This window comes from Heloderma suspectum, chromosome 4 (assembly GCF_057233095.1).
Source record: "Heloderma suspectum isolate Gila_16-S chromosome 4, 16-S_ref, whole genome shotgun sequence".
NCBI classification, from domain to species: Eukaryota; Metazoa; Chordata; class Lepidosauria; order Squamata; family Helodermatidae; genus Heloderma; species Heloderma suspectum.
The window spans coordinates 55450619-55474941 of record NC_139461.1 but is presented as its reverse complement, the minus strand read 5'-3'; the positions used below and the strand labels follow the sequence as shown (position 1 = coordinate 55474941).

The 24323-nt window shown below is 44.5% G+C and overlaps 1 protein-coding gene across 1 annotated transcript in view; it reads right to left on the bottom strand.

Annotated features, from left to right (window-relative positions):
• JPH1 (junctophilin 1) overlaps window positions 1–4886 on the bottom strand; it is a 105032-nt gene extending 100146 nt beyond the window's left edge. Inside the window, exon 1 of the mRNA XM_084849261.1 lies at window positions 4061–4886. Within this exon, the coding sequence (XP_084705387.1) occupies window positions 4061–4439 (379 nt within the window). The 5' untranslated portion in view covers window positions 4440–4886. The remainder of the gene's footprint in view (window positions 1–4060) is intronic.
• Between the last annotated feature and the right edge of the window lie 19437 nt (window positions 4887–24323).

Sequence of the window (24323 nt, the reverse complement as noted above, 5' to 3'; positions counted from 1 at the left end):
CTCCTGATATCACTTTGCCTCTAAGAAGAGGTGCTGGGGATGGTTACGTGCCTTAGTATACAACATGAAGTTTGCTTCTTTATTCAACTGGGTTTGTTCCTATGTTCACACTGGGAGTTAAGTCCCACCATATTCACTGGGACTTGTGGGCAAGTAAACATGGAGAGCATTCAGCTGTTAGGATATAATGTCCTGGAAGCAAGCCCCATTGAAATAAATGGGCCTTCTATCCAAGTAGAAGGGCACAGGATTAGAAGTCGAAATAATATTTATTATGTTGCAATGCAGACCACTTTTTGTAGAGTAATGTGCCACAGCAAGCTTTTATGCTCTAGTTATGCAGCATTAATTGCCAAAGCAAGTAAGATAGATATACCCAAGTTTTATTTACTTAAGTATTTTTTTTTTCTGCCTCTCCCACAGTCTGAGGTGGCTGTGAGATTAATATATGTAAAACACTGCGTTTTTAAAAGAATCGATCCAATTATATCTTTAGGCTGGAATAAAGAATAGCTCAACAGCTTTAACTAAGTTTCAGCATTGTAAACGGCATGGATTTGGACTATTTTTATTTTTTGTACAGTGCTCAGAATGACACAAGTACAGTATATCAGTGAAACAATTTATCTGGACAAGATGTACTCTGACATGACCTGAATGAACTTCTGTTTGATACCCCTTGTTATCCTCACTTTGATGCCAGAAGAAATTCAGGGATTAATTGCCAATATATTTTCTCTTTAGAAACAAAAGTGAAACAAAAATTCAGGTACTTACAGTAAAAATATGGATTCTTGTAATATATCAAACAAACTCATACTTTTAAGTATGTCAGTGAAGAGAGGGGGTATTTAGATTTCCAAACTCCTCTTCTAGTTGTCCACTTGTGCAAAAAATATCAAAATGTACAGAAATATATATAGTGGTCTGCTTAAGAATATTGTTTTTGGCATACATCTGGTAAAAATGGGTTGTTCTGATATTTTAACAGTAGAAATACCTAATACCCAATACATGGGCATTTCCTACATAGAAGCCTATACAGACAACAGCTTTACCACGCACCAACTGCTAGTATGTGGTAAGGTTAGTAGGATGATATAGTTGATCACTTGTTTGCTTGGCCCATCATAGCTTATATCATATAGTCAGAAATAATTGACTGGCTAGGTCCAAGAGGTAATTTTCAGTAGAATCCTACAGAAGTAAGTCCCACTGAGTAAAAGGTGAAACTCTTACGTGTGTATATGACTGCAGGCTTAAATCTTTTTCAATATCTTGCTTTCCCAGCCAACAACATTTAAATAAATAATTTAAACACAATTAGAAGCATTAGAACAATTAAAAATAAGAAAAAGGGAGCACAGCAGCAAAATAAATACAATTAAAATAATTTATTTATTTGCTGCATTTCTATGCTGCCCAATACCTGAAGCTCTCTGGGTGGTTCACAAAATTAAGATAACTGAAAGTCAGCAAAAAACCAAGGCTAATAAAATCGACCCTTCCAGGACAGGGAGTAATCCTGGTCGCCTTCCTTCTACCCCCAAAATTTTACCTACTATTGGCTGGTCACAAATATTCTCTACTTGGTTAAATGAGTTATACTTTTTCAGTTTCACTTTTGCATGAAAGTGGCTTTCTGAATCCATTTCAATCTGGTTTCAGGACTCATTTTAGCATGGAAAGTGCCTTGGTCATCCAATAGATGATCTATAGCGGGAGAAGGACATGGGAACTGTTACCATGCTTATTCTCCTGGACCTCAGTAACTTTCAATACCATGGAACACGGTACAATTCTGTAGAGGCTATCCTGCTTCAGCATTCTGTATTTCAGTTATTCTGCTCCTACTTGGATTCCAGAAGGTGGTACTGGAAAACTACTATTTGGCTTCATGGAATTTATACTGTGGGGTCCCCCGGGGTTCCATCTTGTCCTCCATACTTTTTAACATCTACATGAAACTGACGAGTGAGGGCATTTGGAGATTTGCAGCTATGTGTCATCAAGATGCTTCTGAAACTCAAGTTTACTTCTCCTTTACATAAGAAATGAGGGTGTGCAAGTGTTGAATCAGTGCCTGGAAGCAATAATGGATTGGATAATGGCCGATAAATTGAAGCTTAATTCCAACAAGATGGAGTTTCTCTTGGTGGTTGGTTCATCTGACCAGAAAGGTGGTGATCAACCTGTTCTGGATGGGGTTGTATGCCCCCTATAAAGAATCTTCAGTCTGCTAGATCAGTAGCCCCATGGGATGTTCATGGCATGCAATGCCTTTAACTAGCTGTGGCTGGTGCACTCACTGTGACACCTCCTGGATACAGGTACCCTGGCCACAGTTCACATCTGTACCCTGCTAAATTTCCAAACTGGCCTACTGCAACGTTGTTGTTGTTGTAGTACATGCTGTACATGGGGTTGCCTTTGAAGACTGTAACAGTTACATCAGCTGCTGGTCCATTTCCAGGCACAATTCAGAGTACTGAACTGGCCTGTGATATGGCTACTTGGAAGATTCTTGTTCCTTCTTCCACATGAATCTGCCTGAACCCTCCATTCTTTGAGTCTCCCCACCATCTGAGGTTAGTTAGGTGGTGATCAGAAAGGGCCTTTTTGGTTGTGACACCCTATCTGAGGCATGTCCTCTCCAGGAAAGCTCCCATAGTACAAAGCCTACTATCATTTTGGGATCAGGCATTTCAGCATGTTGTATATCTGATTTTAGTTTTATAATATAGTTCTGTTGGATTTTGTCGGTTTCATGGCTATTTCTTTTATCTTTTAAAATGTTTTATTGAAATTGTATTATCAACTGTATACTCCTCAAACATTGTATATGTACGTGAATGTGTATATATAATAACACTACCCTGCTGTATGAGATCCCTTGGAGAGTTTGGTTATCTGTATGTGCTCTACACTGATGCAGCTTGAGCTGAAATCAATGAAACTTCCCAAATAACAATGTTATGAACCAGGTGTTGGTGCTAGCTGTAAACTGGCAACTGGGGACAGAAAAAATCCAAATATGTTTAGCAAACATACTTCATTCCAGACAGAAATATTCCTGTTTTACCTATGGCTAGCGAAGAACAGTGATCATCATGAAAATACAGGACCTTAGTTAATTTTGAGATGACCTCAGGCTTGTGGTGTAAGCTAAAACTGTCTCCAGTGTTTTCAGGAGAGACCTAAGCAGCTGTGTAACACAGAAATGCTGAGGTGGAAAAAATATTCCTCAAGACAACCTAGGCAATCTTCTAAATTTAAATCAGACTAGCCATACTCGGTTCTAGCAGTACAGCCTATATATCGCCTGCTATACTACATCTCCCAGTAGCTAACAGGAGGGGCCAAGGGTGCTTAGTCAAAATGACGATGCAGGTTACATTCTCCTTGACAAACTTTACCCACCCTCTCTTGCAATCAGGGTGGTAAAAGGGTGACCTTTCTAGCTCGCAACATCTGCTTGCAGGGGAAGCGAGGAGGAAGGGTTAATTCAACTGGGAGTAAGAAAGTATGATCTTTTGCCTCTGGTGCAGAATGCCTGTGCAAAAAAAGACAGGCAATAAAAATGTGTTCTAGTCCCCACTGGCGTCTGTTTCAACCCCAGACGGCACGAGATCAACAGCAACAGGATCTCAACGGAGCGCCATTCTTTTGCGTGAAGTTGCAAATACATTTTCAACCAGGCCCACGGTGCTGTTAAGGGGAAAAAAGTTGGGATCGGTTCTATTTATGGCGATGGGAGGAAGTTGCACTCTCGGGGGTGAAGGGGTCGACGGGAACGCACCAGTTTGTTCTTCCAGCGGGGAGCGAGCACACAGTTCTTTAGCAAGCTAGGCGTTCCAACGAATCCACCCGTTTGTGTTTGTCCCACAGACGATTCGGAAGGGAGCGAGAGAAAAACTAAACGCGTTACCTGCTGAGCGCGGCTTTGCACTCCTGCGCCCCGCGGTCTCACACGCACGTGTGGAAGCACTGAGCTCCGCACGCCCCTCGCGCGCCGGCCCTGGGCGCCCCCCAGCGGCCGTGCCTCGGCTCACCCACTCACCTCCGTCCCCGTAGGTCTCGACGCCGTAGCCGTCCTGCAGCCCGTTGCTCCAGGTGCCCTCGTAGCGGGCCGGGGTGGTGAGGCTCTGGCGCACGCCGTAGCGGCCCTTGAAGCCGTGCGACCACTCGCCGCGGTACATCCACTTGCCCTTCGTCTCCACGCCCAGCCCGTGGCGCTTGCCCTGCGCCCAGTAGCCGTGGTAGGTGTTGCCGCTGGGCCAGGTGTAGGTGCCCACCACCTCGAAGCCGTGCGCCCACGAGCCCGCGTACTCGCCCTGCCCTTTGGGCCCGGTGCAAATGCCGTGGCCGTGGGCTTTGCCCTCCTCCCAGCCGCCGCAGTAGGTGCCGCCATCGTCGAAGTCGAACCTGCCGCCCGTCATTCAGGGGGAGCGGGGCGCGCCCGGGCCGAGCTCGGCTCCTCCGCCACCTCTGCCTTCTCCCGCTCCCGCTGCTGCTGGGGGCGCTGCGCTGCGTCCCCTGCTCAGGCTCCCGCGACAAATGCCAAGGCTCGGTCCCAGGCAACGCTCGTCGGCTCCGCGCCGGCTCCCGCCCTCCGCGCCGCTCCTCCCCTCCGCCGCCCTCTCCTTCCGCGCCCAAGCCCGGCCACCGTCCGGCTCCCACCTCGGGCAAAGGAAATGAGGGGCAAGGGGAGGGGTGAGGCGGAGCCGGGCGGGGACAGGTGCCGCAGCGTGGCGAGTGCGCCTCCGGGAAAGGGCTTGCTGTTCCGGGAACTCTCCAGAAAAAGGCGCGCGCGGAGCCCCATCCGCTTGTGGAGGCGGCGGCGCAGAGGCGTCGTCCTGCCTCAGCCTACTAACGCGGAGGTGCGCGGGGGAGTTGTGCGAGGTGGCTCGAGACCTAACCTGGCGCAGGTGGCTGTGTTGGGGGGGGGGGCAGAGAAACGCGCTCGCGCGGGCCTTTCAAGCTGGGCTGCCTTTCACCGCCCCGGAGACCTCTGGGCTCACGTCCGGACTGGCTTTGCAGTGCCGGCCAGAGGAACTCATCTGTGGGAACAGATGAAGTAATAATGTGAGATAAATTCCAAAATCCATGTGATGCAATTATTACACATTAGTGTCTTTACTAATAAATACTAATAACTTCGAGGCCAACTCGAAGATTACCCCAAATGTGCAAGCTGGTCTTTGAATTGACCTAATAAAGGCATTATATTATATGGATTTTGGAATTTTTCTTATAGCCGATATGGCTGACTTTGTTTTGTTTTGAAATATAAGATGGTGTCTATTAGCATGTGCAGAGTGCATTTCCTTCACCACTCTTGCTCTGCAATCTGTCCATGCATATAGATTCAGAACGTAAGGATTTCAGTGTAGAAGGGCCAGGCACCAGCCACCTCTGGGCTTAGAGAACATTTCTCTCTGTGTGTGGGTGTTTGACCTGTTATTTTCTAAAATGAGTCAAGTTTGCTTAAAGCCCTGCTGCTTAATCCTCAGTTTGTAGTTGGTCTGGGGTTTCCATTTCAGATATCCCAGAGAGATCTCTGTATATCTCCAATCTTTAGTTTCCATTAAGGAGGAGACATCTATCAGGCATTCTGGACTACTAGCATGCAATCTCCCCAACAGAGGAGAGTTCCTAGTCATTGTAACACATACAACAAAATGAGGAAGCAGAATCCTGAGATTGTAGAATGGACTCTATCACTTCAAGCTGTAGGTGAGGGATGACAAATGTGAATGTCCCCATGTTTAAAATAGCAACAGTAAATGTACCTGCCCGCAAGTAGAAAACTAGCATAGTAGGGAACTGGCTGGCTACAGCCTTTCTTACTGCTGTGCTCACTTTCTGCTTGTGGGGTGTTTTTTCTTATTTATTACATGTATATTCTCTTTATGTTGGGGGGAGCATTAGAAATCACACACAGTATGAAGTAATATTGCAATTACTAACTATACAGGCATCTCTGGCCTCTTCATTCTGCTGTATGTGTAGATCAGGCTGACACTGTTCCAGGATTAGAGTAGCTACCTTTTTTCCTGGCAACCCCCTCTCCCCCCCAGCTATGTGACAGCCAGAAATTCATCAGGTGAGACTCCTACAACGGAGATGATGAGGAAACTTGCATCTCTTGAATGTTTATCTGCAATGATACTTTTTATAGGTGTATAAAACTTGCCAGAAAATATCAGTGGACAACGTGTGGCTCTCCAGATGTTTTGGTTTACAACTACCATCATCCCTCACTACTGGTTATGCTGGGTAGGGATGATGGGAGTGGTAAGCCAAAACATCTGGAAAGCCACAAGTTGCCCACCCATGCTATAGAGAGACCCAAAGCAGACATTACTTTAAGGACACAGCTAGCAACTACGTCTTTTAAATTCTTACTTTAGAATAGATGCAGGTGCCCTGATCCAGATCAGGACCCTAATGTAAGGGGTAGGGGGCTTTAACCCTCCCCCCCAGGTGCCTGCAATTTCTATTGCAAACCAGTGAGCCATTTATTTTATGGATTGTGGAGGCCTGGGTTCAAATCCTTACTCAGCCATGATAGTCATTTGGATGACCTTGGGCCAGTCACAATCTCTCACCCTAACCTACCTCACAGGGTTGTTAACCATGTACAATGTCTAGATCTCATTGGCGGAAAGGCAAGATATAAATGTAATAAATATAAATTGTGAGCTCTGCCTCAATCAAAATCCTGTTTTTAGCATCCTGAATAGCAGGGCATGCTAAAAGGGATTGCACAAAGGTGGATGCTGGAACAACAGTTGAAAAACAATAAAAAGGTGAATTCGGCTGCTGTCCTATGTACTGGGAATGCTTCTTATTGGCTCTGGCTTATGGCCAACACAAAACAAAGCACTTGTGTGTCTACCTTATGCTCTGTGGTGCTTCCTTCCTTGGTTGTAAGGCTTTTTGCAGAAGTCAGAACTAACACAGCTGCAGAAGAGGAAGATGGGTCAGCTTGAGGAATGGGTGATGAAGAACAATAGAAGGGTACCAAAAGGGAAGGAGGGAGATAAGTATGACAGGCAAAGGAAAAAATAGAAATAAAAAGTACAGGAAGCAGGCCTTGGAGAAACAATGGAATCACATGTAAGGTTGCCATAGGAACCAGAAGGATTGAGTGTTCAGAGTGGGATGGCAGCTAAATGATAGTCCTACGAGTGGTATGACAGTCAAATGTCAGTACCCCACCCCCAAGGAGGAATGACAGTGACCAGGGTTAAATGACAGCCCCACAAATGGAATAACAATAGAGTCCCAGTTGAATTAAGGTGTATACTGTAGTAGAATAATAATGAGAGCTGGTGTTGGGACTGGCCAGGAGTGTGAACTGTGAGGAAGTCCTCAGTTCAAATGTCACCATGACCTTACTAGGTAGTCTGGGCAAGACACTCTGCTCAGTGTAAAATATGGAGACAACAATATTGGCCTATCTTACAAAAGTGTTGTTTAGGGATAACTGAGTTAGTGGGCTGGTTCACATGATCAAAATAAGCCACTGTGGCTTATTTAACATGCTGTGAATGCGCCTGGCACATGCTGTGATTTAAATAAGCCACCGTGTTAAATGACCCCTACCATGTTTAAACACATTAATTAGGTAGGATTCTAATTCTTCATGTTAATTTCTCCACTATTACGCTTCTTCCATGTATTCTTTGTTTGCAATATAAACACTGTTCTCCCCCTCCCCTTTTGCCTCCATGTGCAGATCAGGATGGGGGCGGGGGGAAGCCACCTGACTCTCCTATACTCCCTTGCAGCTCTGCAAGAGAGCTCATGTGGGAAGATGGCTGGTACTTAAGATGCCTTTCTAAGGTAGAAATATTTTGGGAGCTGGAAGCCAGATATCCCAAGGATACTTACCAGTTAGAACTTAGAAAGAGCCATTGACCCCTAAGGTTCAGCATCTGCATTTGAATTTACAATGTCTGATTGTAGATGGTTATATATTAACTTTTTAAACAATATTAACTAATTTCTTGTTAGATTATATATCCAAAACGAAGTTATCACAGCCTCTTTAGAAAGTATGGAGCAAAAGTGTCTTGACAACAAAATTCTGTTGAGAGTTAAGTATTAGGCATGTTTATTCTGAGTTAATTCTCAAAGCATTCAATGGAACTTAGGGCCTAGAACATTTTATTGTTTATTAACAGGACAATCCTAAGCATGCTTTCTCAGAAGTAAGTTTCACTGTTCAGTGGGGCTTACTCCCAGGTAAGTGTGCAGCCTAAAGCTTGAATCTAACAGTGTTGGAAGCAGCTGATGACATAGATTTCTCCTTCACTCTGTAGTCTTCCCGCCCCAACAGATCTGCTCTAGAGAGTTGGGGGACCCACTGGAGCAAATTTGGGACACATGCAGGGGGCTGCAGGTGTGAGGGAGAATAGGATGGGGAAATCCCATTGTGCAAGCAGAAGTCCACGCACACAACATTGCTTTTAAGCCCAATGCTGTGACAGAAATTCTGCAACTTGTTCTCTTTGTTGCAATGTTAGACTGTCTGTGCATCCTACATTTATTATAATTATGAGAATTTTAGGGGTTTCCCAAAGCAAGTTGAACAGAACTGCAAGCCTTGCATAGTATTTTTGCTTTTACCATGGCTTACACAACTGTAGCTAAAGCTGACCCTTAAGACTGAACTGTTCAATTTTCACTGACTGTATTAAATAGAATTACATCAGGGATTCAGATTAAATATGAAAATAAGATTCTATGATGCGAAAGACATGACAGTTGCATCTATGTGTACATCAGTTTGAAATGATAGTGTGTTGCAGCTTCCCTGTGCCTGTACATCAGGGGTGTTGAACCTCAGGATATCTTGCCTACCTTGGGTCCTAATAGGGCCTTCCAGGGTTCCCCAGAAGAAGGCACATGGAGGCTGGTGGCTCTGATGTCAGTGGGGTGTGAATATGCTCCAAGTTTAGTCAGAACCAGCCAGAACTCTAAAGGAGCTATCCAAGGTGTGGAAGTGCCTTCAGAATTCTGACTGGTTCTGACTGAAACCTGGTGGATTCACTACCCCACTGGCATTGGAGCCATTAGCCTCCACTGCCAGATTGCTCTAAAACCCTCCCCTGGCCTTATCCCATTTCCCCCAACTGCCAATAGTTTGCAGTCCCCGCCCCCCACAGTTCCCCAATTCTAAAAGACTGAAACGCCCCTCGTAAGTCTTAGTTACTGGCAACAAGAACTTTAAGCTAAGCTATGCTGGTATTTTTGGCCCCTCCCCTTTGCCTCCTTTCCCCTCAGCCCCTGCTCACCACTGGAATGTGGCCTCTGCAAGCTACTTCAAAAGTCAGTTTGGCCCTTGGGCTGAAAGAGGTTCTCCTGCTGTACGTGGAGCAAAACAGATGTGTGTGTGGCCATAGGAATGAAAATGGGTTGCATTGCATGCTAATTCCTGCAGAAAAGTACTGCCCATGTAGGGATTTTGCGATGTTCGCAGCACCTTTGAGAGTTTGCATTATGTATGTAACTAGCATGCTGATGCTTGCTTTGTACAGTCTGCTAAATATGACAGCAAGCCAAGATACGGTAGGTGATGATAACCCAACACAGCCTTGAACCTGTATGACCCAACACTTGAGATTAGCTGTATTTTATAAGTCAAGAACTGGCTGCGCAAGCTGTAGATATATACCACCCAAATATAAGAAGTGTATTTCCATTGCCTCCAACCCATGTTATTGGCTACGGTGGAGAAATAGTTTTTGTATCTTGCTAAGATACATATTTCTTCCTTAAAAAAGACAGATGCATGCAAGCAGTTTTCCTCCAAGTAAACTGTACGCTTCACTTCATCCTCTCTTGCTAGAAGTGAGTGTTGAAAGACGAAGGGACAGGCAATGTGCTTTTGGTGCCAAGGACCGAGGAGGCAGCATGCTGCCCCCAGAATAGCAACAGCCGTAAATATGGTCATGCTGCTCCTCCACTTGGAGACTCAGATCCCATTCCCAGTATCCAGTGGGGCCATTGGCTGCCAGGCATTCAGAGGCTTTCATAAAACATTTGCAAATGTAGCTGGGGTTAAGAGAGACTTAATTCCCTGTCTTGATCGAGCTGACATCAGGGCATATGGTCCCTGAGCAAAGGGTGTAGGCTCCTTGAGCCATATATTAAAGCAGCAGCTGACTCAGTGTTTCAAGATACGGAGTGTGTTATCCATGGGAGAGTGCCGTTATTTGTGGCACTAGCTGAAGCGTGCAACTCCTTGCATAAGGGGATTTTTGCTTTAATACTCTCTGCAGTGTTATACAGCATTGCCAGTGGTGGAGGTATTCACCTAAGCTTTCCTCCCCTGCTGCAACCACTGGGTTATACCTCATTTAACCAATGTTAAACGTACAATATACAAAATTATAGTGCTGAGATGTACTGTAAACAAAGCTCTGAATTATGAGAAATGTAGACAATATCGTTACGCTGATTTGGGTGTATATGGAGAAGGTGCTTTGAATTTTGATGACCGGATGTTTTCTCTAAGGCAAGGGTGAGGAACCTTTTTCAGCCCGAAGGCCACATTTCTTCATGGAAACCTTCGGGGGGGGGGGTGCATGCCAGTAGTGGGCAGGGCTGGACTCAAATGAGGGTGGGGCCAGAACCATTCAACAGTCTCTCTCTCTGAGGGCTTTTCTACACGAGGCTTTTCACTTGCCACTTTACTAAGGCTTCTGCTTCTGGATTCTTTATGGGATTAAGATTGGCTCTTTGGTTTCTCTGGGTTTTTTTCTTTCTCTGCCTTTCTATATGTTCCATTACACAACCATTAGGTGGCACTGTGATATAGCAGAATTACACAAATACACATGTGGTTTCATGCCACCATTCATAGAAATACCAAACTTTCCTCATTAGAAAAAACCCTGCTGCAGCAGTTGTAAAGAATGGGAGAGGCCCTGGAGAAGGAGGATGTCATGTAAAGCACCTGCAAGCTACTGTGAGTGAGGAATCATGAGCACACAATAAATGCCTTGTTTAGAAAGGCTCTTATATAAATACATGCGCACATATGCATACACTTCCCATGCACCCATTCTATACTCTCTTTCCTCTCTCTCTCTCTCTCTCTTTTTACCCCCTTCTCTTTCTCTTCCATTTCTCTGTCTCTCTTTCTCTCCCTCTCTCTTCCCCCATTCCCTCCTCAACTGCCTCTCCTCCTTGACATTCCTCCCAGAACATAGGCTGAAGAAAGTTCCCATTGGCACTGTGTGTGTGTGTGTGTGTGTGGGAGGGGGAGAATCACTGTGCATGGAGAGGGGAGAGCTAATCCTTCCCCAGCTGCAGTGAGCCCAAATCACCCCTTGCCCTGCAGCAATTAGGCTGAAAAACCATCCATTGATATGGGGTTGGCAGTATGGCGGAATGGAGGCTGGTTAGCCATCCCCTCCACAGCTGGAAGCGGCCCCCAAGTCTAAGAGGTGCAAGTGAATAGTTTATTGGCTATTGATGTGGACTGAAATTCTTGCTTTGTCAGACTCATTGTGTGGCTAGACCAGCTCTTGTTTCCTCTAATCGAAAAATGGGGACACCACAAAGCTGAGGTGAGAATAGGTGGAATAAAATCTGTTGTTACTTTTCTTTAAAGTTATATGCCATTTGTAACTAAGAGCAAAACTTACTGGGGGGCTGCAGTCAAGGCTTTGGTTGGTAAATCACTATGCAGCACTGACCCACACTTCTTGCCATTGCTCTCACTCATCTTTTTTTCACTTCCCCATCTTCACTGCCCATCTTCTCACCCAGCTCTTGTTTCATTTATAGTTTAGCAGTAGGGATGTCAGAGAATTCCGCCACGGATCTCGGGGAGGCCGAATGCCAGCACATTTGGCCCTCCGAAATCGGTGGTGGAACGGTCTGCCCCCCCGCCCCCCCGGGACGAGACTTACCTGGGTCGGATCTTCCTGGCAGTGGCGGCGGTTTGGCGGCTGTGGCGGCTGCAGCGGCTGGTCTTCCGACCAGCTGCCGCCGCCGCCATTTCCAGTTAAACAACAACAACAACAAAAAAGTGATAGGCTACGTAAATCTTTACGTAGCCTATCACGGCTGACTTAAAACAACAACAACAACGCGTGTACGCAAATGGCGGTGGCTGTGGCCGCCGACATTTGCATACGCGCGTTGTTTTTTTTAAAGTCAGCAGTGATAGGCTATGTAAACATTTACATAGCCTGTCACGGCTGACTGCAGGGACGCAAATGGTGGTGGCTACGGCCGCTGCCATTTGCGTCCCTGCTAGCCAGTGGCCGGATGTCCGGCTGCTGGTGGAGCTGGCTGGCGGCTCTGCAGAATCCCTGCGGAGCACAGCCGGCCAGCCAGGATTCCGGGGGGGGGGGAACGGAGCGCCTTCCCCCCCATCCAGGATTCCGGGGGAGGGATGGAGCGCCTCCCCCCCACCATCAACATAATCCGCGAAAGGTAAGTGCCTTTCGTACATCCCTATTTAGCAGTGGTGCTGGCTTTTGTATAAGGAAGGAGATGGTGAGCTATACTTCTTGGAAGATGGACAGCTGGCAAGGGATGGGTTGCACCTCACAAAAACTGGGAAGAATGTGTTTGGCCATACCATGAAGAACTTTATCTGGAGGGCTTTAAACTGAATCCTATGGGGAAGGGAGATCGGAGATGTAAAGTTGGGGGGTAACAATGGATGTAGGCTCATGCACTGCAACGGAGAGAACAATTCTAATAGCACCCAATAATAGTCTTCAGACACATGTAGGAAGAAAGCCAGACTATGAAGCACATGGTCTTCGATGTCTGTATACTAAGATCCAGAGTATGGGAAACAAGCAGAACAAACTTGAACTCTTAATACAGGAGGGAAATTATGACTTGATAGGTGTAACTGAGACTTGGTGGGATGACTCCCAGGACTGGAATACAGCAATTGAAGGATATAATTTGTTCAAAAAGAACAGGAGGAACAGAAAGAGAGGTGGAGTGGCACAATATGTTAAAAATACATTTCTCTGCACAGAAATACAGGAGGAGGAGCTTGGTAGCCCCATGAGAGCATCTGGATTAAAATAAATGGAGCAAAGAATAAAAGGAACCTGGTGGTCGGAGTCTACTACCGGCCACCCAATCAAGGAGAAGACAAGGATGAAACTTTGAAAAGCAAATAGCCGATGTTTTAAGGAAGCATGATGTAGTAGTAATGGGGGACTTCAATTTCCCCGGTATTTGTTGGGAGACAAATTCCGCAAAACATGGCCCCTCCAAGAAATTCCTGATTTGTGTTGCAGATAACTTCCTCCTACAGAAAGTAAAGGAAGGAACTAGAGGATCAGCTATCCTTGACTTGATCCTAACCAACAGAGATGACTTAGTGGATAAAGTAGCAGTTACAGGAACTCTGGGGGAAAGTGACCATGTTATACTTGAGTTCTTGGTTCTAAAGGAAGCAAAAGCTGAGTGTAGCCAAATGCGTACCCTGGATTTTAGGAAAGCCAATTTTAATAAACTCAGAGCAATGATAAATAAGGTCCCATGGCAAGCAACTGTAATGAGAAAAGGAGTCCAAGATGGGTGGGAGTTTTTAAAAAAGGAAATTCTAAAGGCACAGTTACAAACAATTCCAATAAGAAAAAAAGGTGGAAGACAACAGAAGAAGCCAATGTGGCTTCACAAAAAGCTTAGAGATGACCTGAAAACGAAAAGGCACACATAGGAAGTGGAAGGAAGGCCAAACAACAAAGGAAGAGTACAGGCAGGTAGCACAGAATTGCAGGGGTGGCATCAGGAAGCCTAAAGCTGAGAACAAGCTGAGGTTAGTGAGGGATGCTAAAAGCAACAAAAAGGCTTTCTTCAGATATGTGCATAGTAAAAGGCAGAGGAAAGAAATTGTGGTTCAGCTATTAAATAAAGATGGCAAAATGATAACAGATGACAAAGAAAAGGCAAAAGTGCTCAATTCCTACTTTTGCTTAGTCTTCTCCCGAAAGAGGGTCTATGACCCCCCTGGCAAAGGCGAAGTACAAGCTGAAGGGGCAGGATTGCAGCTTGAGATCGATAGGCATATGGTCAAGGAACACCTCATTACTTTGAATGAGTTCAAATCTCTAGGGCCAGATGAACTGCATCCTAGAGTAATAAAGGAACTGGCAGAAGAACTCTCAGAACTGCTGTCTATTCTCTTTGAGAAATCATGGAGGACGGTGAAGTACCAGATGACTGGAGGAGGGCTAATGTTGTCCCTATCTTCAAAAAGGGTAAAAAAAGGAGGAACCTGGGAACTACAGACCAGTCAGTCTGACATCAATCCCTGGGAAAATTCTGGAGCTGATGATAAGGCAATCCCTCTGTAAGCATCTTGAAAACATTGCAGTGATTACTCGAAGCCAATATGCACTTGTCAAGAACTAATCCCGCCAGATGAATCTGATCTCATTTTTTTATCAAGTAACCTCCCTTGTGGACTGTGGGAATGCTGTGGACATAATATACCTCGACTTCAGCAAAGCTTTCGACAAAGTGCCCCATGATATCCTGATGAGCAAACTAGCTCAAAGTGGGCTAGATGAAACAACTCGCAGGTGGATCCACAGTTGGCTACAGAATTGGACTCATAGAGTGCTTGTCAATGGGATCTTCTCAAACTGGGGAGAGGTAATGAGTGGGGTACCACAGGGCTCAGTCCTGGGCCCAGTGCTCTTCAACATTTTCATTAATGACTTGGAGGAGGAGGTGCAGGGAATGCTGGTCAGATTTGCAGATGACACAAAATTGGGCAGGATAGCTAATACCTTGGAAGACAGAAACAAAATTCAAAGTGATTTTGATAGACTGGAGCGCTGGGCAGAAAACAACAGAATGATATTTAATAGGGATAAATGCCAAGTTCTGCACCTAGGAAAAAGAAACCAAGATGGGTTACAAGATGGGGGATACTTGGCTCAACAATACTACAAGCGAGAAGGATCTTGGACTTGTTGTAGCTCACAAGCTGAATATGAGCCAACAATGTGATGTGGCTGCAAATAAGGCAAATGCTATTCTGGGCTGCATTAATAGAAACATAGTTTCCAAATCCCGGGAAGTACTAGTTCCCCTCTACTCAGCACTGCTTTGGCCTCATCTTGAGTACTCTGTCCAGTTCTGGGCGCCACACTTTAAGAAGGATGCAGACAAACTGGAGAGAGTTCATAGGAGGGCAATGAAGATGATCAGGGGACTGGAAACAAATCCCTATGAGAGACTGAAAGAACTGGGCATGTTTATCCTTGAGAAGAGAAGACTGAGGGGAGATATGACAGCGCTCTTCAAGTACTTGAAGGGTTGTCACAGAGAAGAAGGCCAGGATCTCCTCTCGATCATCCCAGAGTGCAGGACACGGAATAATTACAGGAATTATTCTGTACAAGTTACAGGAAGCCAGATTCCGGCTGAACATCAGGAAAAACCTCCTGACTGTAAGAGCAATACGACAATGGAACCAATTACCTAGGGAGGTGGTGGACTCTCCCACACTGGAGGAGAGATGAAGGTGGACAGCCATCTGTCAGGGATGCTTTGACTTGGATTCCTGCATTGAGCAGGGGGTTGGACGTGATGGTCTTATAGGCCCTTTCCAACCCTACTATTCTATGATTCTACAAGAAGCCTTCTCTGCACCATGCATCTCAAAGACTGTATGAAATAGGTAGTTCAACATCACCTATGTCCACCTATGTCCAACGCATCCTCATCCATTTTCTCCAAGAATTCACATGGATTCACACCATTGCATATTGTGCTATTTCTAGCATACTGTTGCCATTGCTGACCAGAAAGTGTAATCACTGGAGCAGGCCAGTACATTATGGGTCTGCCAAGAGGATGTTTTCTATCTCTAGAGCTCCAAACTGTAAGACAGAAACTCTACCTATCGTCTTGCTAGCTGGCCACATGGCTGGTCCATTTATAGTTAACATGTATAGCCTGTATCATATCTGTTACACCTGTACACTGCTATATTATTTGTTTTGGTATGTGGCCATGCAGAGAGATTTAAACATACATCATTTCATAGTTCTTGGTGTAACAGCTAATTTTTCTTCATCATCTAGTGTTGTCAATCAACCCTGGCCCAATACAGAGAACCAAGTTACCAAGTGGTTGACTTTTCTACTATGGGTTGTCTGGATCAGGTTGGATCAGGTTGTCTGCACTGATGAAAGCATGTATGGTTTTCCTGCCACTCATTCTAATATGTGGTAAAAGTTAACCCCATTAACCACTTAAGGTGGAAATCTGACTGGCAGTGACACACTGTAGTTCAGACTGGGGTCTTTCCCAGCCCTATCTGGAAATGCCAGGGATTTAACCTGGGACCTTCTCCATGTAAAACATGTGCTCTGCTACTGAGCTGCAGCCATTTCTCACCATAGTAGAGTTTGCATATGTAATGCCATACGTTTTGCATCTTTTAGTTTTTTAATTTTATTTTTAATCTGCCCAATTATCAGTATTCTCTGGGTGGATTACAAACAGTTAAAGATGAAAATGCCACACAGTTAAAATGCAATAAAAATATTTAAAAGAATAAAATACTATACAGGACAACAAACAGCACAGGAATAGATAAAACAGCCATAAAAATATAGAAGTAGGTCTCTAAAATGCCTGGGAGAAAAGAAAAATCTTTGGCGCTGAAAAGATAACAACATAGGCGCCAGATGAACCTAGCTGGGGAGGGCATTCCTTAATTGAGTGCCACAACTGAGAAGGCCCTCTCTCTTGCAGCCACCTGCCCAGCTTCTTTTGGTGTAGGCACCTGGAGGAGGACCTCCAAAGATGACCTAAGGGCGCAATCCTACGCAGATAGGCAGCTACCTCCGAACTCGGAGGCAACCGCCTATCCAAAGCAGGGCAGGAGAAGCACACATTCCCTCTGTGCTCCTCTTGCCCTGCATTTTCGGCTAGACAGCTGATTGCGGCTGTCTAGCCACGGGAGGGCTGAGCTGGGGAGGAGGCTGCTGTATGACACACTGATGTGTTGTACAGGCATTTCCACCCTCCCCCACCCAGGAATGCTCCCCACAATGCCCCTTTTCAGCTGCTCCATGCTCCTCTTGTGAGCACAGAGGATGTGGCTGTTCTGTGCTGCCTTTGAGGCAGCACGGGAGTGGGTGGAGGTTGGTTCTCCGGGAACTGACCTTGGAGCGCGGGCTCCGAGGCTGGTTCCTGGATAACAAGATATCCTATGGCTGTCTAGCTGCTGTCTAGTGGCCATAGGATTGCTCCCTCCGGGGCTGAGCAGGTATGTACTGAAATCCTATCCTAAGGAAATCTTTTTTGCCTACTATCTTTTGCCTCCCTGATGCATGCACTACATGTAGCAAGATTCACAGTCAGACGTCATGTAATATAAGATATATATTTGTTGTTGTTCAGTCGTGTCCGACTCTTCATGACCCCATGGACCATAGCACGCCAGGCTTTCCTGTCCTCCACTCTTTCCCAGAGTGTGCTCAAGTTCATAAGATATATATATAAAAAAATGTTTGCCCCTGTGGGTCTATATTCCTCTGTGTAATTTGGGAAAACATGGCTGGAAGTCCTCTTGAAGACTTTCTGCTTTGCTTCTTTCTCTGTCTGTACTGTAACCAACTTATCTCAGACACATATTGTCCTCTGCTATATCAGTTCTTCCCTCCCATTCTCACACAGAGTGTGCAGTCTACTGCATACTCAGTTACAAGCCCAGGATTCAAATCCCTTACTATCACTTTATAGCCACACATTATAATTTCTCGTTATAATATCTCTTATCCCTTTATAAATGAATAGTGTAGAATTCAGTAAATTATGGGTGGGTAAGGTGTGGCCCTCCAGATGTTTTGGCCTACAACTTTCATCAGCCCTAGCCAGCATAGCCAATGATGAGTCAGCATTCTGGCTCTGAGCACACACAGTCCTAACTGGGCTGTTTCTTCTACTTCTTCTAAGAAAGAAGCAGTGGTGGCTGGTGGCTCCAATGTCAGTGTGGGGGTGGGGTGGGGTGAATCCATTCCGGGTTTCAGTCAGAACCAGTCAGAATTCTAAAAAGCTACCCAAGGGGCTCTGTTGCTTCAGGGAGGAGGCAGGAACAGGGCTGGAGACCGCATAGGAAGCTGTCTAAAACAGCTTCCATTGTCTCCTCCACTCCCCGCCCCCAGGAACGCCTCCTTTTTGCCCCGTCCATTCTCTGTGTTACGAGCACTGACAGGCACAGAGGGGCAGCCACTCTGTCCCAGCTATGAGGGGGAGGGGGCAGGAAGCACGGTTTCCTGGCTGCGAGCTTATAGCACTGTCGGTGAGCTTGGAGTTGGGAAACTGAAGGCATTGTCTAGGGGACATAGGATTGCTCTATCCAACATTCCCCAGCCATGGAGAGTTGTAAGACTTTTTTTCTGTGCATAGGATTGCACCCTAGAAGTACATGCATTCCGTTGCCTTAGCTTGCCGTCCTAAGGACACCACAAATATGTCACTTTGAAGCTGGTGGGATCTTTGAATACATATACAGAGGATCACCCCCTCATGGGTCACTGCCTTGTGGTGAAGGGGCTTGCGTAACTCAGTGACGCCATAAGCTATGCCATGCAGGGCCACCCAAGATGGACAGGTCATGACGAAGAATTCTGACAAAATGTGGCCCACTGGAGAAGGAAATGGCAACCCACTTCAGTATTCATGCCAAGAAAACCCCATGGAACGTATCACAAGGCGGAAGATGAGTCCCTCAGGTCGGAAGGTGTCCAGTATACTACTGGGGAAGAGCAGAGGGTATTTCCAAGTAGTGCCAGAAAGGGTGAAGCAGCTGGGCCAAAGCCGAAAGGACACTCAGCTCTGGATGTGTCTGGTGGTGAAAAGAAAATATGATGCTGTAAAGAACAATATTGTTTAGGAACCTGGAATGTAAGATCAGTGAATCAAGGTAAGCTGGAGGTGGTCAAACATGAGATGGCAAGATGGAACATCGACATCTTGGGAATCAGCAAACTAAAATAGACAAGCATGGGTGAATTTAATTCAGGTGACCATCATATCTACTACTGTGGGCAAGAATCCCTTAGAAGAAATGGAGTAGCACTCATAGTCAACAAAAGGATGGGAAAAGCAGTACTGGGGTACAATATCAAAAACGATAGAATGATCTCAGTACGAATCCAAGGCAAACCATTCAACATTACAGTAATTCAAGTCTATGCCCCAACCACTGAGGCCGAAGAAGCTGAGGTTGATCGGTTCTATGAAGACCTACAACACCTTCTAGAACTAACACCAAAAAAAGATGTCCTTTTCATCATAGGGGATTGGAATGCTAAAGTAGGAAGTCAAGAAATCACTGGGATAACAGGCAGGCATGGCCTTGGTGTACAAAATGAAGCAGGACAAAGGCTAATAGAGTTTTGCCAAGAGAACATGCTGATCATAGCAAACACTCTTTTCCAACAGCACAAGAGGCGACTCTACACATGGACATCACCAGATGGTCAATATGGAAACCAGATTGATTATGTCCTTTGCAGTCAAAGGTGGAGAAGCTCTATACAGTCAGTAAAAACAAGACCTGGAGCTGACTGTGGCTCAGATCATGAGCTTCTTGTTGCAAAATTTCAGCTTAAATTGAAGAACACAGGGAAAACCACTAAACCGTTTAGGTATGACCTAAATCATATCCCTTATGAATATACAGTGGAGGCGAGGAATAGATTTAAGGGATTAGACCTGATAGACAGAGTGCCTGAGGAACTATGGACGGAGGTCCGTAACATTGTTCAGGAGGCAGCAACGAAATCCATCCCCAAGAAAAAGAAATGCAAGAAAGCAAAGTGGCTGTCTGATAAGGCTTTACAAGTAGCTGAGGAAAGAAGGGAAGTGAAAAGCAAGGGAGAAAGGGGAAGATATATCCAACTGAATGCAGAGTTCCAGAGAATAGCAGGGAGAGACAAGAAGGCCTTCTTAAATGAACAATGCAAAGAAATCGAAGAAAACAATAGAATGGGAAAGACTAGAGATCTTTTCAAGAAAATTGGAGATATCAAGGGAACATTTTGTGCAAAGACGGGCATGATAAAGGACAAAGGAGGCAGGGACCTAACAGAAGCAGATGAGATTAAGAAGAGGTGGAAAGAATACACAGAAGAACTATACAGGGAAGATCTTAATGTCCCTGATAGCCATGATAGTGCGGTCACTGAACTTGAGCCAGGCATCCTAGAGAGTGAAGTCAAGTGGGCCTCGGGAAGCATTACTAACAACAAAGCTAGCGGAGATGACAGTATTCCAGCTGAGCTATTTAAAATCCTAAAAGATGATGCTGTTAAATTGCTGCACTCAATATGCCAACAAATTTGGAACACTCAGCAGTGGCCACAAGACTGGAAAAGGTCAGTTTACATTCCAATTCCAAAGAAGGGCAATGCCAAAGAGTGTTCAAACTACCATACAATTGCACTCATTTCACATGCCAGCAAGGTTATGCTCAAAATCCTACAAGCTAGGCTTCAGCAGTATGTGAACCGAGAACTACCGGAAGTACAAGCTGGGTTCCGAAGAGGCAGAAGAATTAGAGATCAAATCACCAACATTCGCTGGATCATGGAGAAAGCCAGAGAATTCCAGAAAAATGTCTGTTTCTGCTTCATTGACTATGCTAAAGCCTTTGATTGTGTGGATCACAACAAACTGTGGCAAATTCTTAATGAGATTGGAGTACCAGACCACCTTACCCGTCTCCTGAGAAACCTGTACGAGGGTCAAGAAGCAACAGTAAGAACCAGACGAACAACCGATTGGTTCAAAATTGGGAAAGGAGTACGACAAGGCTGTATATTGTCGCCCTGCTTATTTAACTTATATGCAGAGTACATCATGAGAAACGCCGGGTTGGATGAATCACAGGTCGGAATTAAGATTGCCGGGAGAATTATCAACAACCTCAGATACGCAGACAATACCACCCTAATGGCAGAAAGCGAAGAGAATCTAAAGAGCCTCTTGTTGAGGGTGAAAGTGGAGAGTGCAAAAGCTGGTTTGAAACTCAACATTAAAAAAACGAAGATCATGGCATCTGGCCCCATCACTTCCTGGCATATAGAAGGGGGAGAAATGGAAGCAGTGACAGATTTTATTTTCTTGAGCGCCAAGATCACTGCAGACGGTGACTGTAGCTATGAAATTCAAAGACGCTTGCTCCTTGGGAGGAAAGCTATGGCAAACCTAGACAGCATAGTAAGAAGCAGAGACATCACCTTGCCAACAAAGGTCTGCATAATCAAAGCTATAGTCTTCCCAGTAGTAACGTATGGCTGTGAGAGCTGGACTATAAGGAAGGCTGAGCGCCAAAGTATTGATGCTTTCGGACTGTGGTGCTGGAGAAGACTCTGACGAGTCCCCTGGACTGCAAGGAGGTCAAATCAGTCCATCCTAAAGGAAATCAACCCTGAGTGCTCATTGGAAGGACAGATACTGAAGCTGAAGCTCAAATATTTTGGCCACCTAATGCGAAGAGAAGACTCCCTGGAAAAGACCCTGATGCTGGGAAAGACTGAAGGCAAAAGGAGAAGGGGACGGCAGAGGATGAGATGGCTAGATAGCATCACCGATGCAATGAATATGAACTTGAGCACACTCCGGGAGAGAGCGGAGGACAGGAAGGCCTGGCGTGCTATGGTCCATGGAGTCATGAAGAGTCGGACATGACTGAACGACTGAACAACAACAACAACAACAGAGGATCACTCTGGCTTTGCTCCCTCCTGCATCTCTAATATAAAATGCAACCTGAAACTGAAGAAATGATCCACAGCCATAATGAGCTGGGAAATAAATAAATCAGTCAGTCAGTCTTCGGGTAAAGTGAGATAAGAATAGTAAAGCATTGGTTATACTGAAAGTACTATATACTTACTATTAATATAATTTTATTACACATCTTCCAACAGCAGTTTTGAAAATGTCTTTTTAAAATTGAAATAAAATGTAGTGATACCCCATCGCATATGCTGTAGTAAGTAATCAGATCTGAGCCTCAGTCCACAGAGGCAACAGATCTGAGGGTAAGATGTTCCAGTTTTACATGCCATTCTCACATTGCAGACATAACAGGACCTTATGTGACTTGCACAGATTACAAAGCAAGTGAGTAAGAGAGTTTGGAAAAATCCCAGATGGTTGTCTGGGCCCAATCTTAAAGGCCTCTTACGCACACATGAGTAAGTCCTATGGGAGCCAAAGGATCTTACTATTAAGTATATTTAGACTACGGCTTAGAAGGATAGGTTCCTAATTTTGAATCCATACAATATAGCCAACTGGGGTTTTATGCTACTTTGTTTAGTCACATTATGTATCGCAATGAATACAAAATTTTGATAATAGCTAAATGGTCTTTGTACTGCGTTTGTGTGACCAATCTTTGTTTCACTGTGTTCATTCTTGTATTATTATTTTTTCAAATCATGTTTTCCCTTCTATTGTTCGAATTTAACAGTGGATTGTTTTTCTTAGGGATGTGTTACATAGTTTTGTTAGAAGATCAGCAATATCATATTTGAGTTTTTAAAGAACTCTTGTTTTCTGTAGTTATATTCTGGGAATTGACCTGACCCCTGTAATTTGCTTATCTACAGTAATAGATGGTATTGACAGTAATGGGGTGGTATGTAAGAAAGTATGTCTCAGATAGTTCAACTGAGTGTCATGATCAGGTGGATTTGAACAAATGCAACTGTACGGTAAGCCTTGGCTGTGTACAGTAGATTTTAATCTTAATCTTGTAATCAACTCTACCTTTGATGTATAACGTAATGGTTAGTAGCATTTTATGTTGCATGTGAACTGGGAACTATTCTTAAGAAGGCTCAAGTGTAATGATAACATTAAAATCACTGGCATTAAATTCAAAATGCAAATAATATATGCAAATAATATACAAAAATAAAATCTCATTGATTTAGAACTTCACTGGAGGACACAGATTCAGCGAACATGGGTTTTCCAACCATTTCTAGAAATATGGAGACCTCTTGTGGCCATTCAGAGATAAATACTCCCTCAAGTTATTTATATATTACTTTCCCCAGAAGCAGCTAAGAGTGCTGAGACATGTTAAAGACCACCACATTAATTTTGCTATAAGCTTTCATGAGCATACTTCACCAGAAGCTTGTGCTACAATAAACTAACTAGTCTTTAAGGTGCTACAAGACACTTGTCCCCCCTGTCCCCTGAAATAGGGCTTCTCTTTTAAAATTTACTTTTTTAGATGTAGTATTGCTCTAATTAGTGATACACTTGAAGTTTTGCTATAGATCCCCTTAAAGAAGTTTGCAAGTATGGAATTCCAGACTGACATTTTGCATGACCAAATTTCTTTTTGTTTTTTTTACTGTGCTTGTTCAGAATATATTTATTTATTTAATTACATTTCTATACTGCCCAATAGCTGAAGTTCTCTGCGTGGTTCATAAAACATCTAGATATACTATCCAGATGTAGGCACCATCTTCCAATACACTCTTTACTTACTGTGTTCAATCTGTTTAACATTACTTTAACTATTAAAAATATAGTCTTATTCTTGTTTAATATTCCTTAAGGTTTGTTTGTTTTTATTATAGCCTGGCTATAGCAGCCTCCCCAAAATAATAAATCTCAAACATGCACACCAACAGTTTTGGATCTTAGGTCCCCAAAATGTATTCATTCCTGTTTGTGATTTCCATAAAACTATCACCAGTAGATATTTTTCTTGAAGCCCATTAAATGTACACTGATGCTGCAATATTAAAAATATGTTTTCTAAAAATTATTATATGCACCATCACTGAAAACAAAGTAGATCAATCACAATGGGGAAGAATTCTGAGCCATTAAAATTCATGGAAGCAGTTCCATCAAATTACATTTGTGAAGGGTGGAGGACAAACCTTGCAAGGAAAAAGCAGTCTTTGCCTGCCCCCTGAAAAAATCCTTTGTGGATTTTTACCTCCTCTCTAACATGAAAAGCGGTACAATCTTTTGAGGGATGTCTGGCAGCCAGGTTTCTGCTGCTTCAGGGCACATTCTTTCTTTTTCTGCAAATCAGAGAAGAGGATCCAGGAAAGACGACCCCCTCTCCCTTGATTTCTATTCACCCTTTTCTAAATCTCTGAGATACACAATCGGATGGCAGTTTGGACAACTGTTCCACCATCTTGCTAAAAATCAGGTTCTGCCAGAGACTGAGGGCATCATCAGGGTAGAAACTTCAGTTGTCAGCAATGAGCATGCTCCATCTGTGGAGCAAACTCAGTAACAGCGAGGGGAGG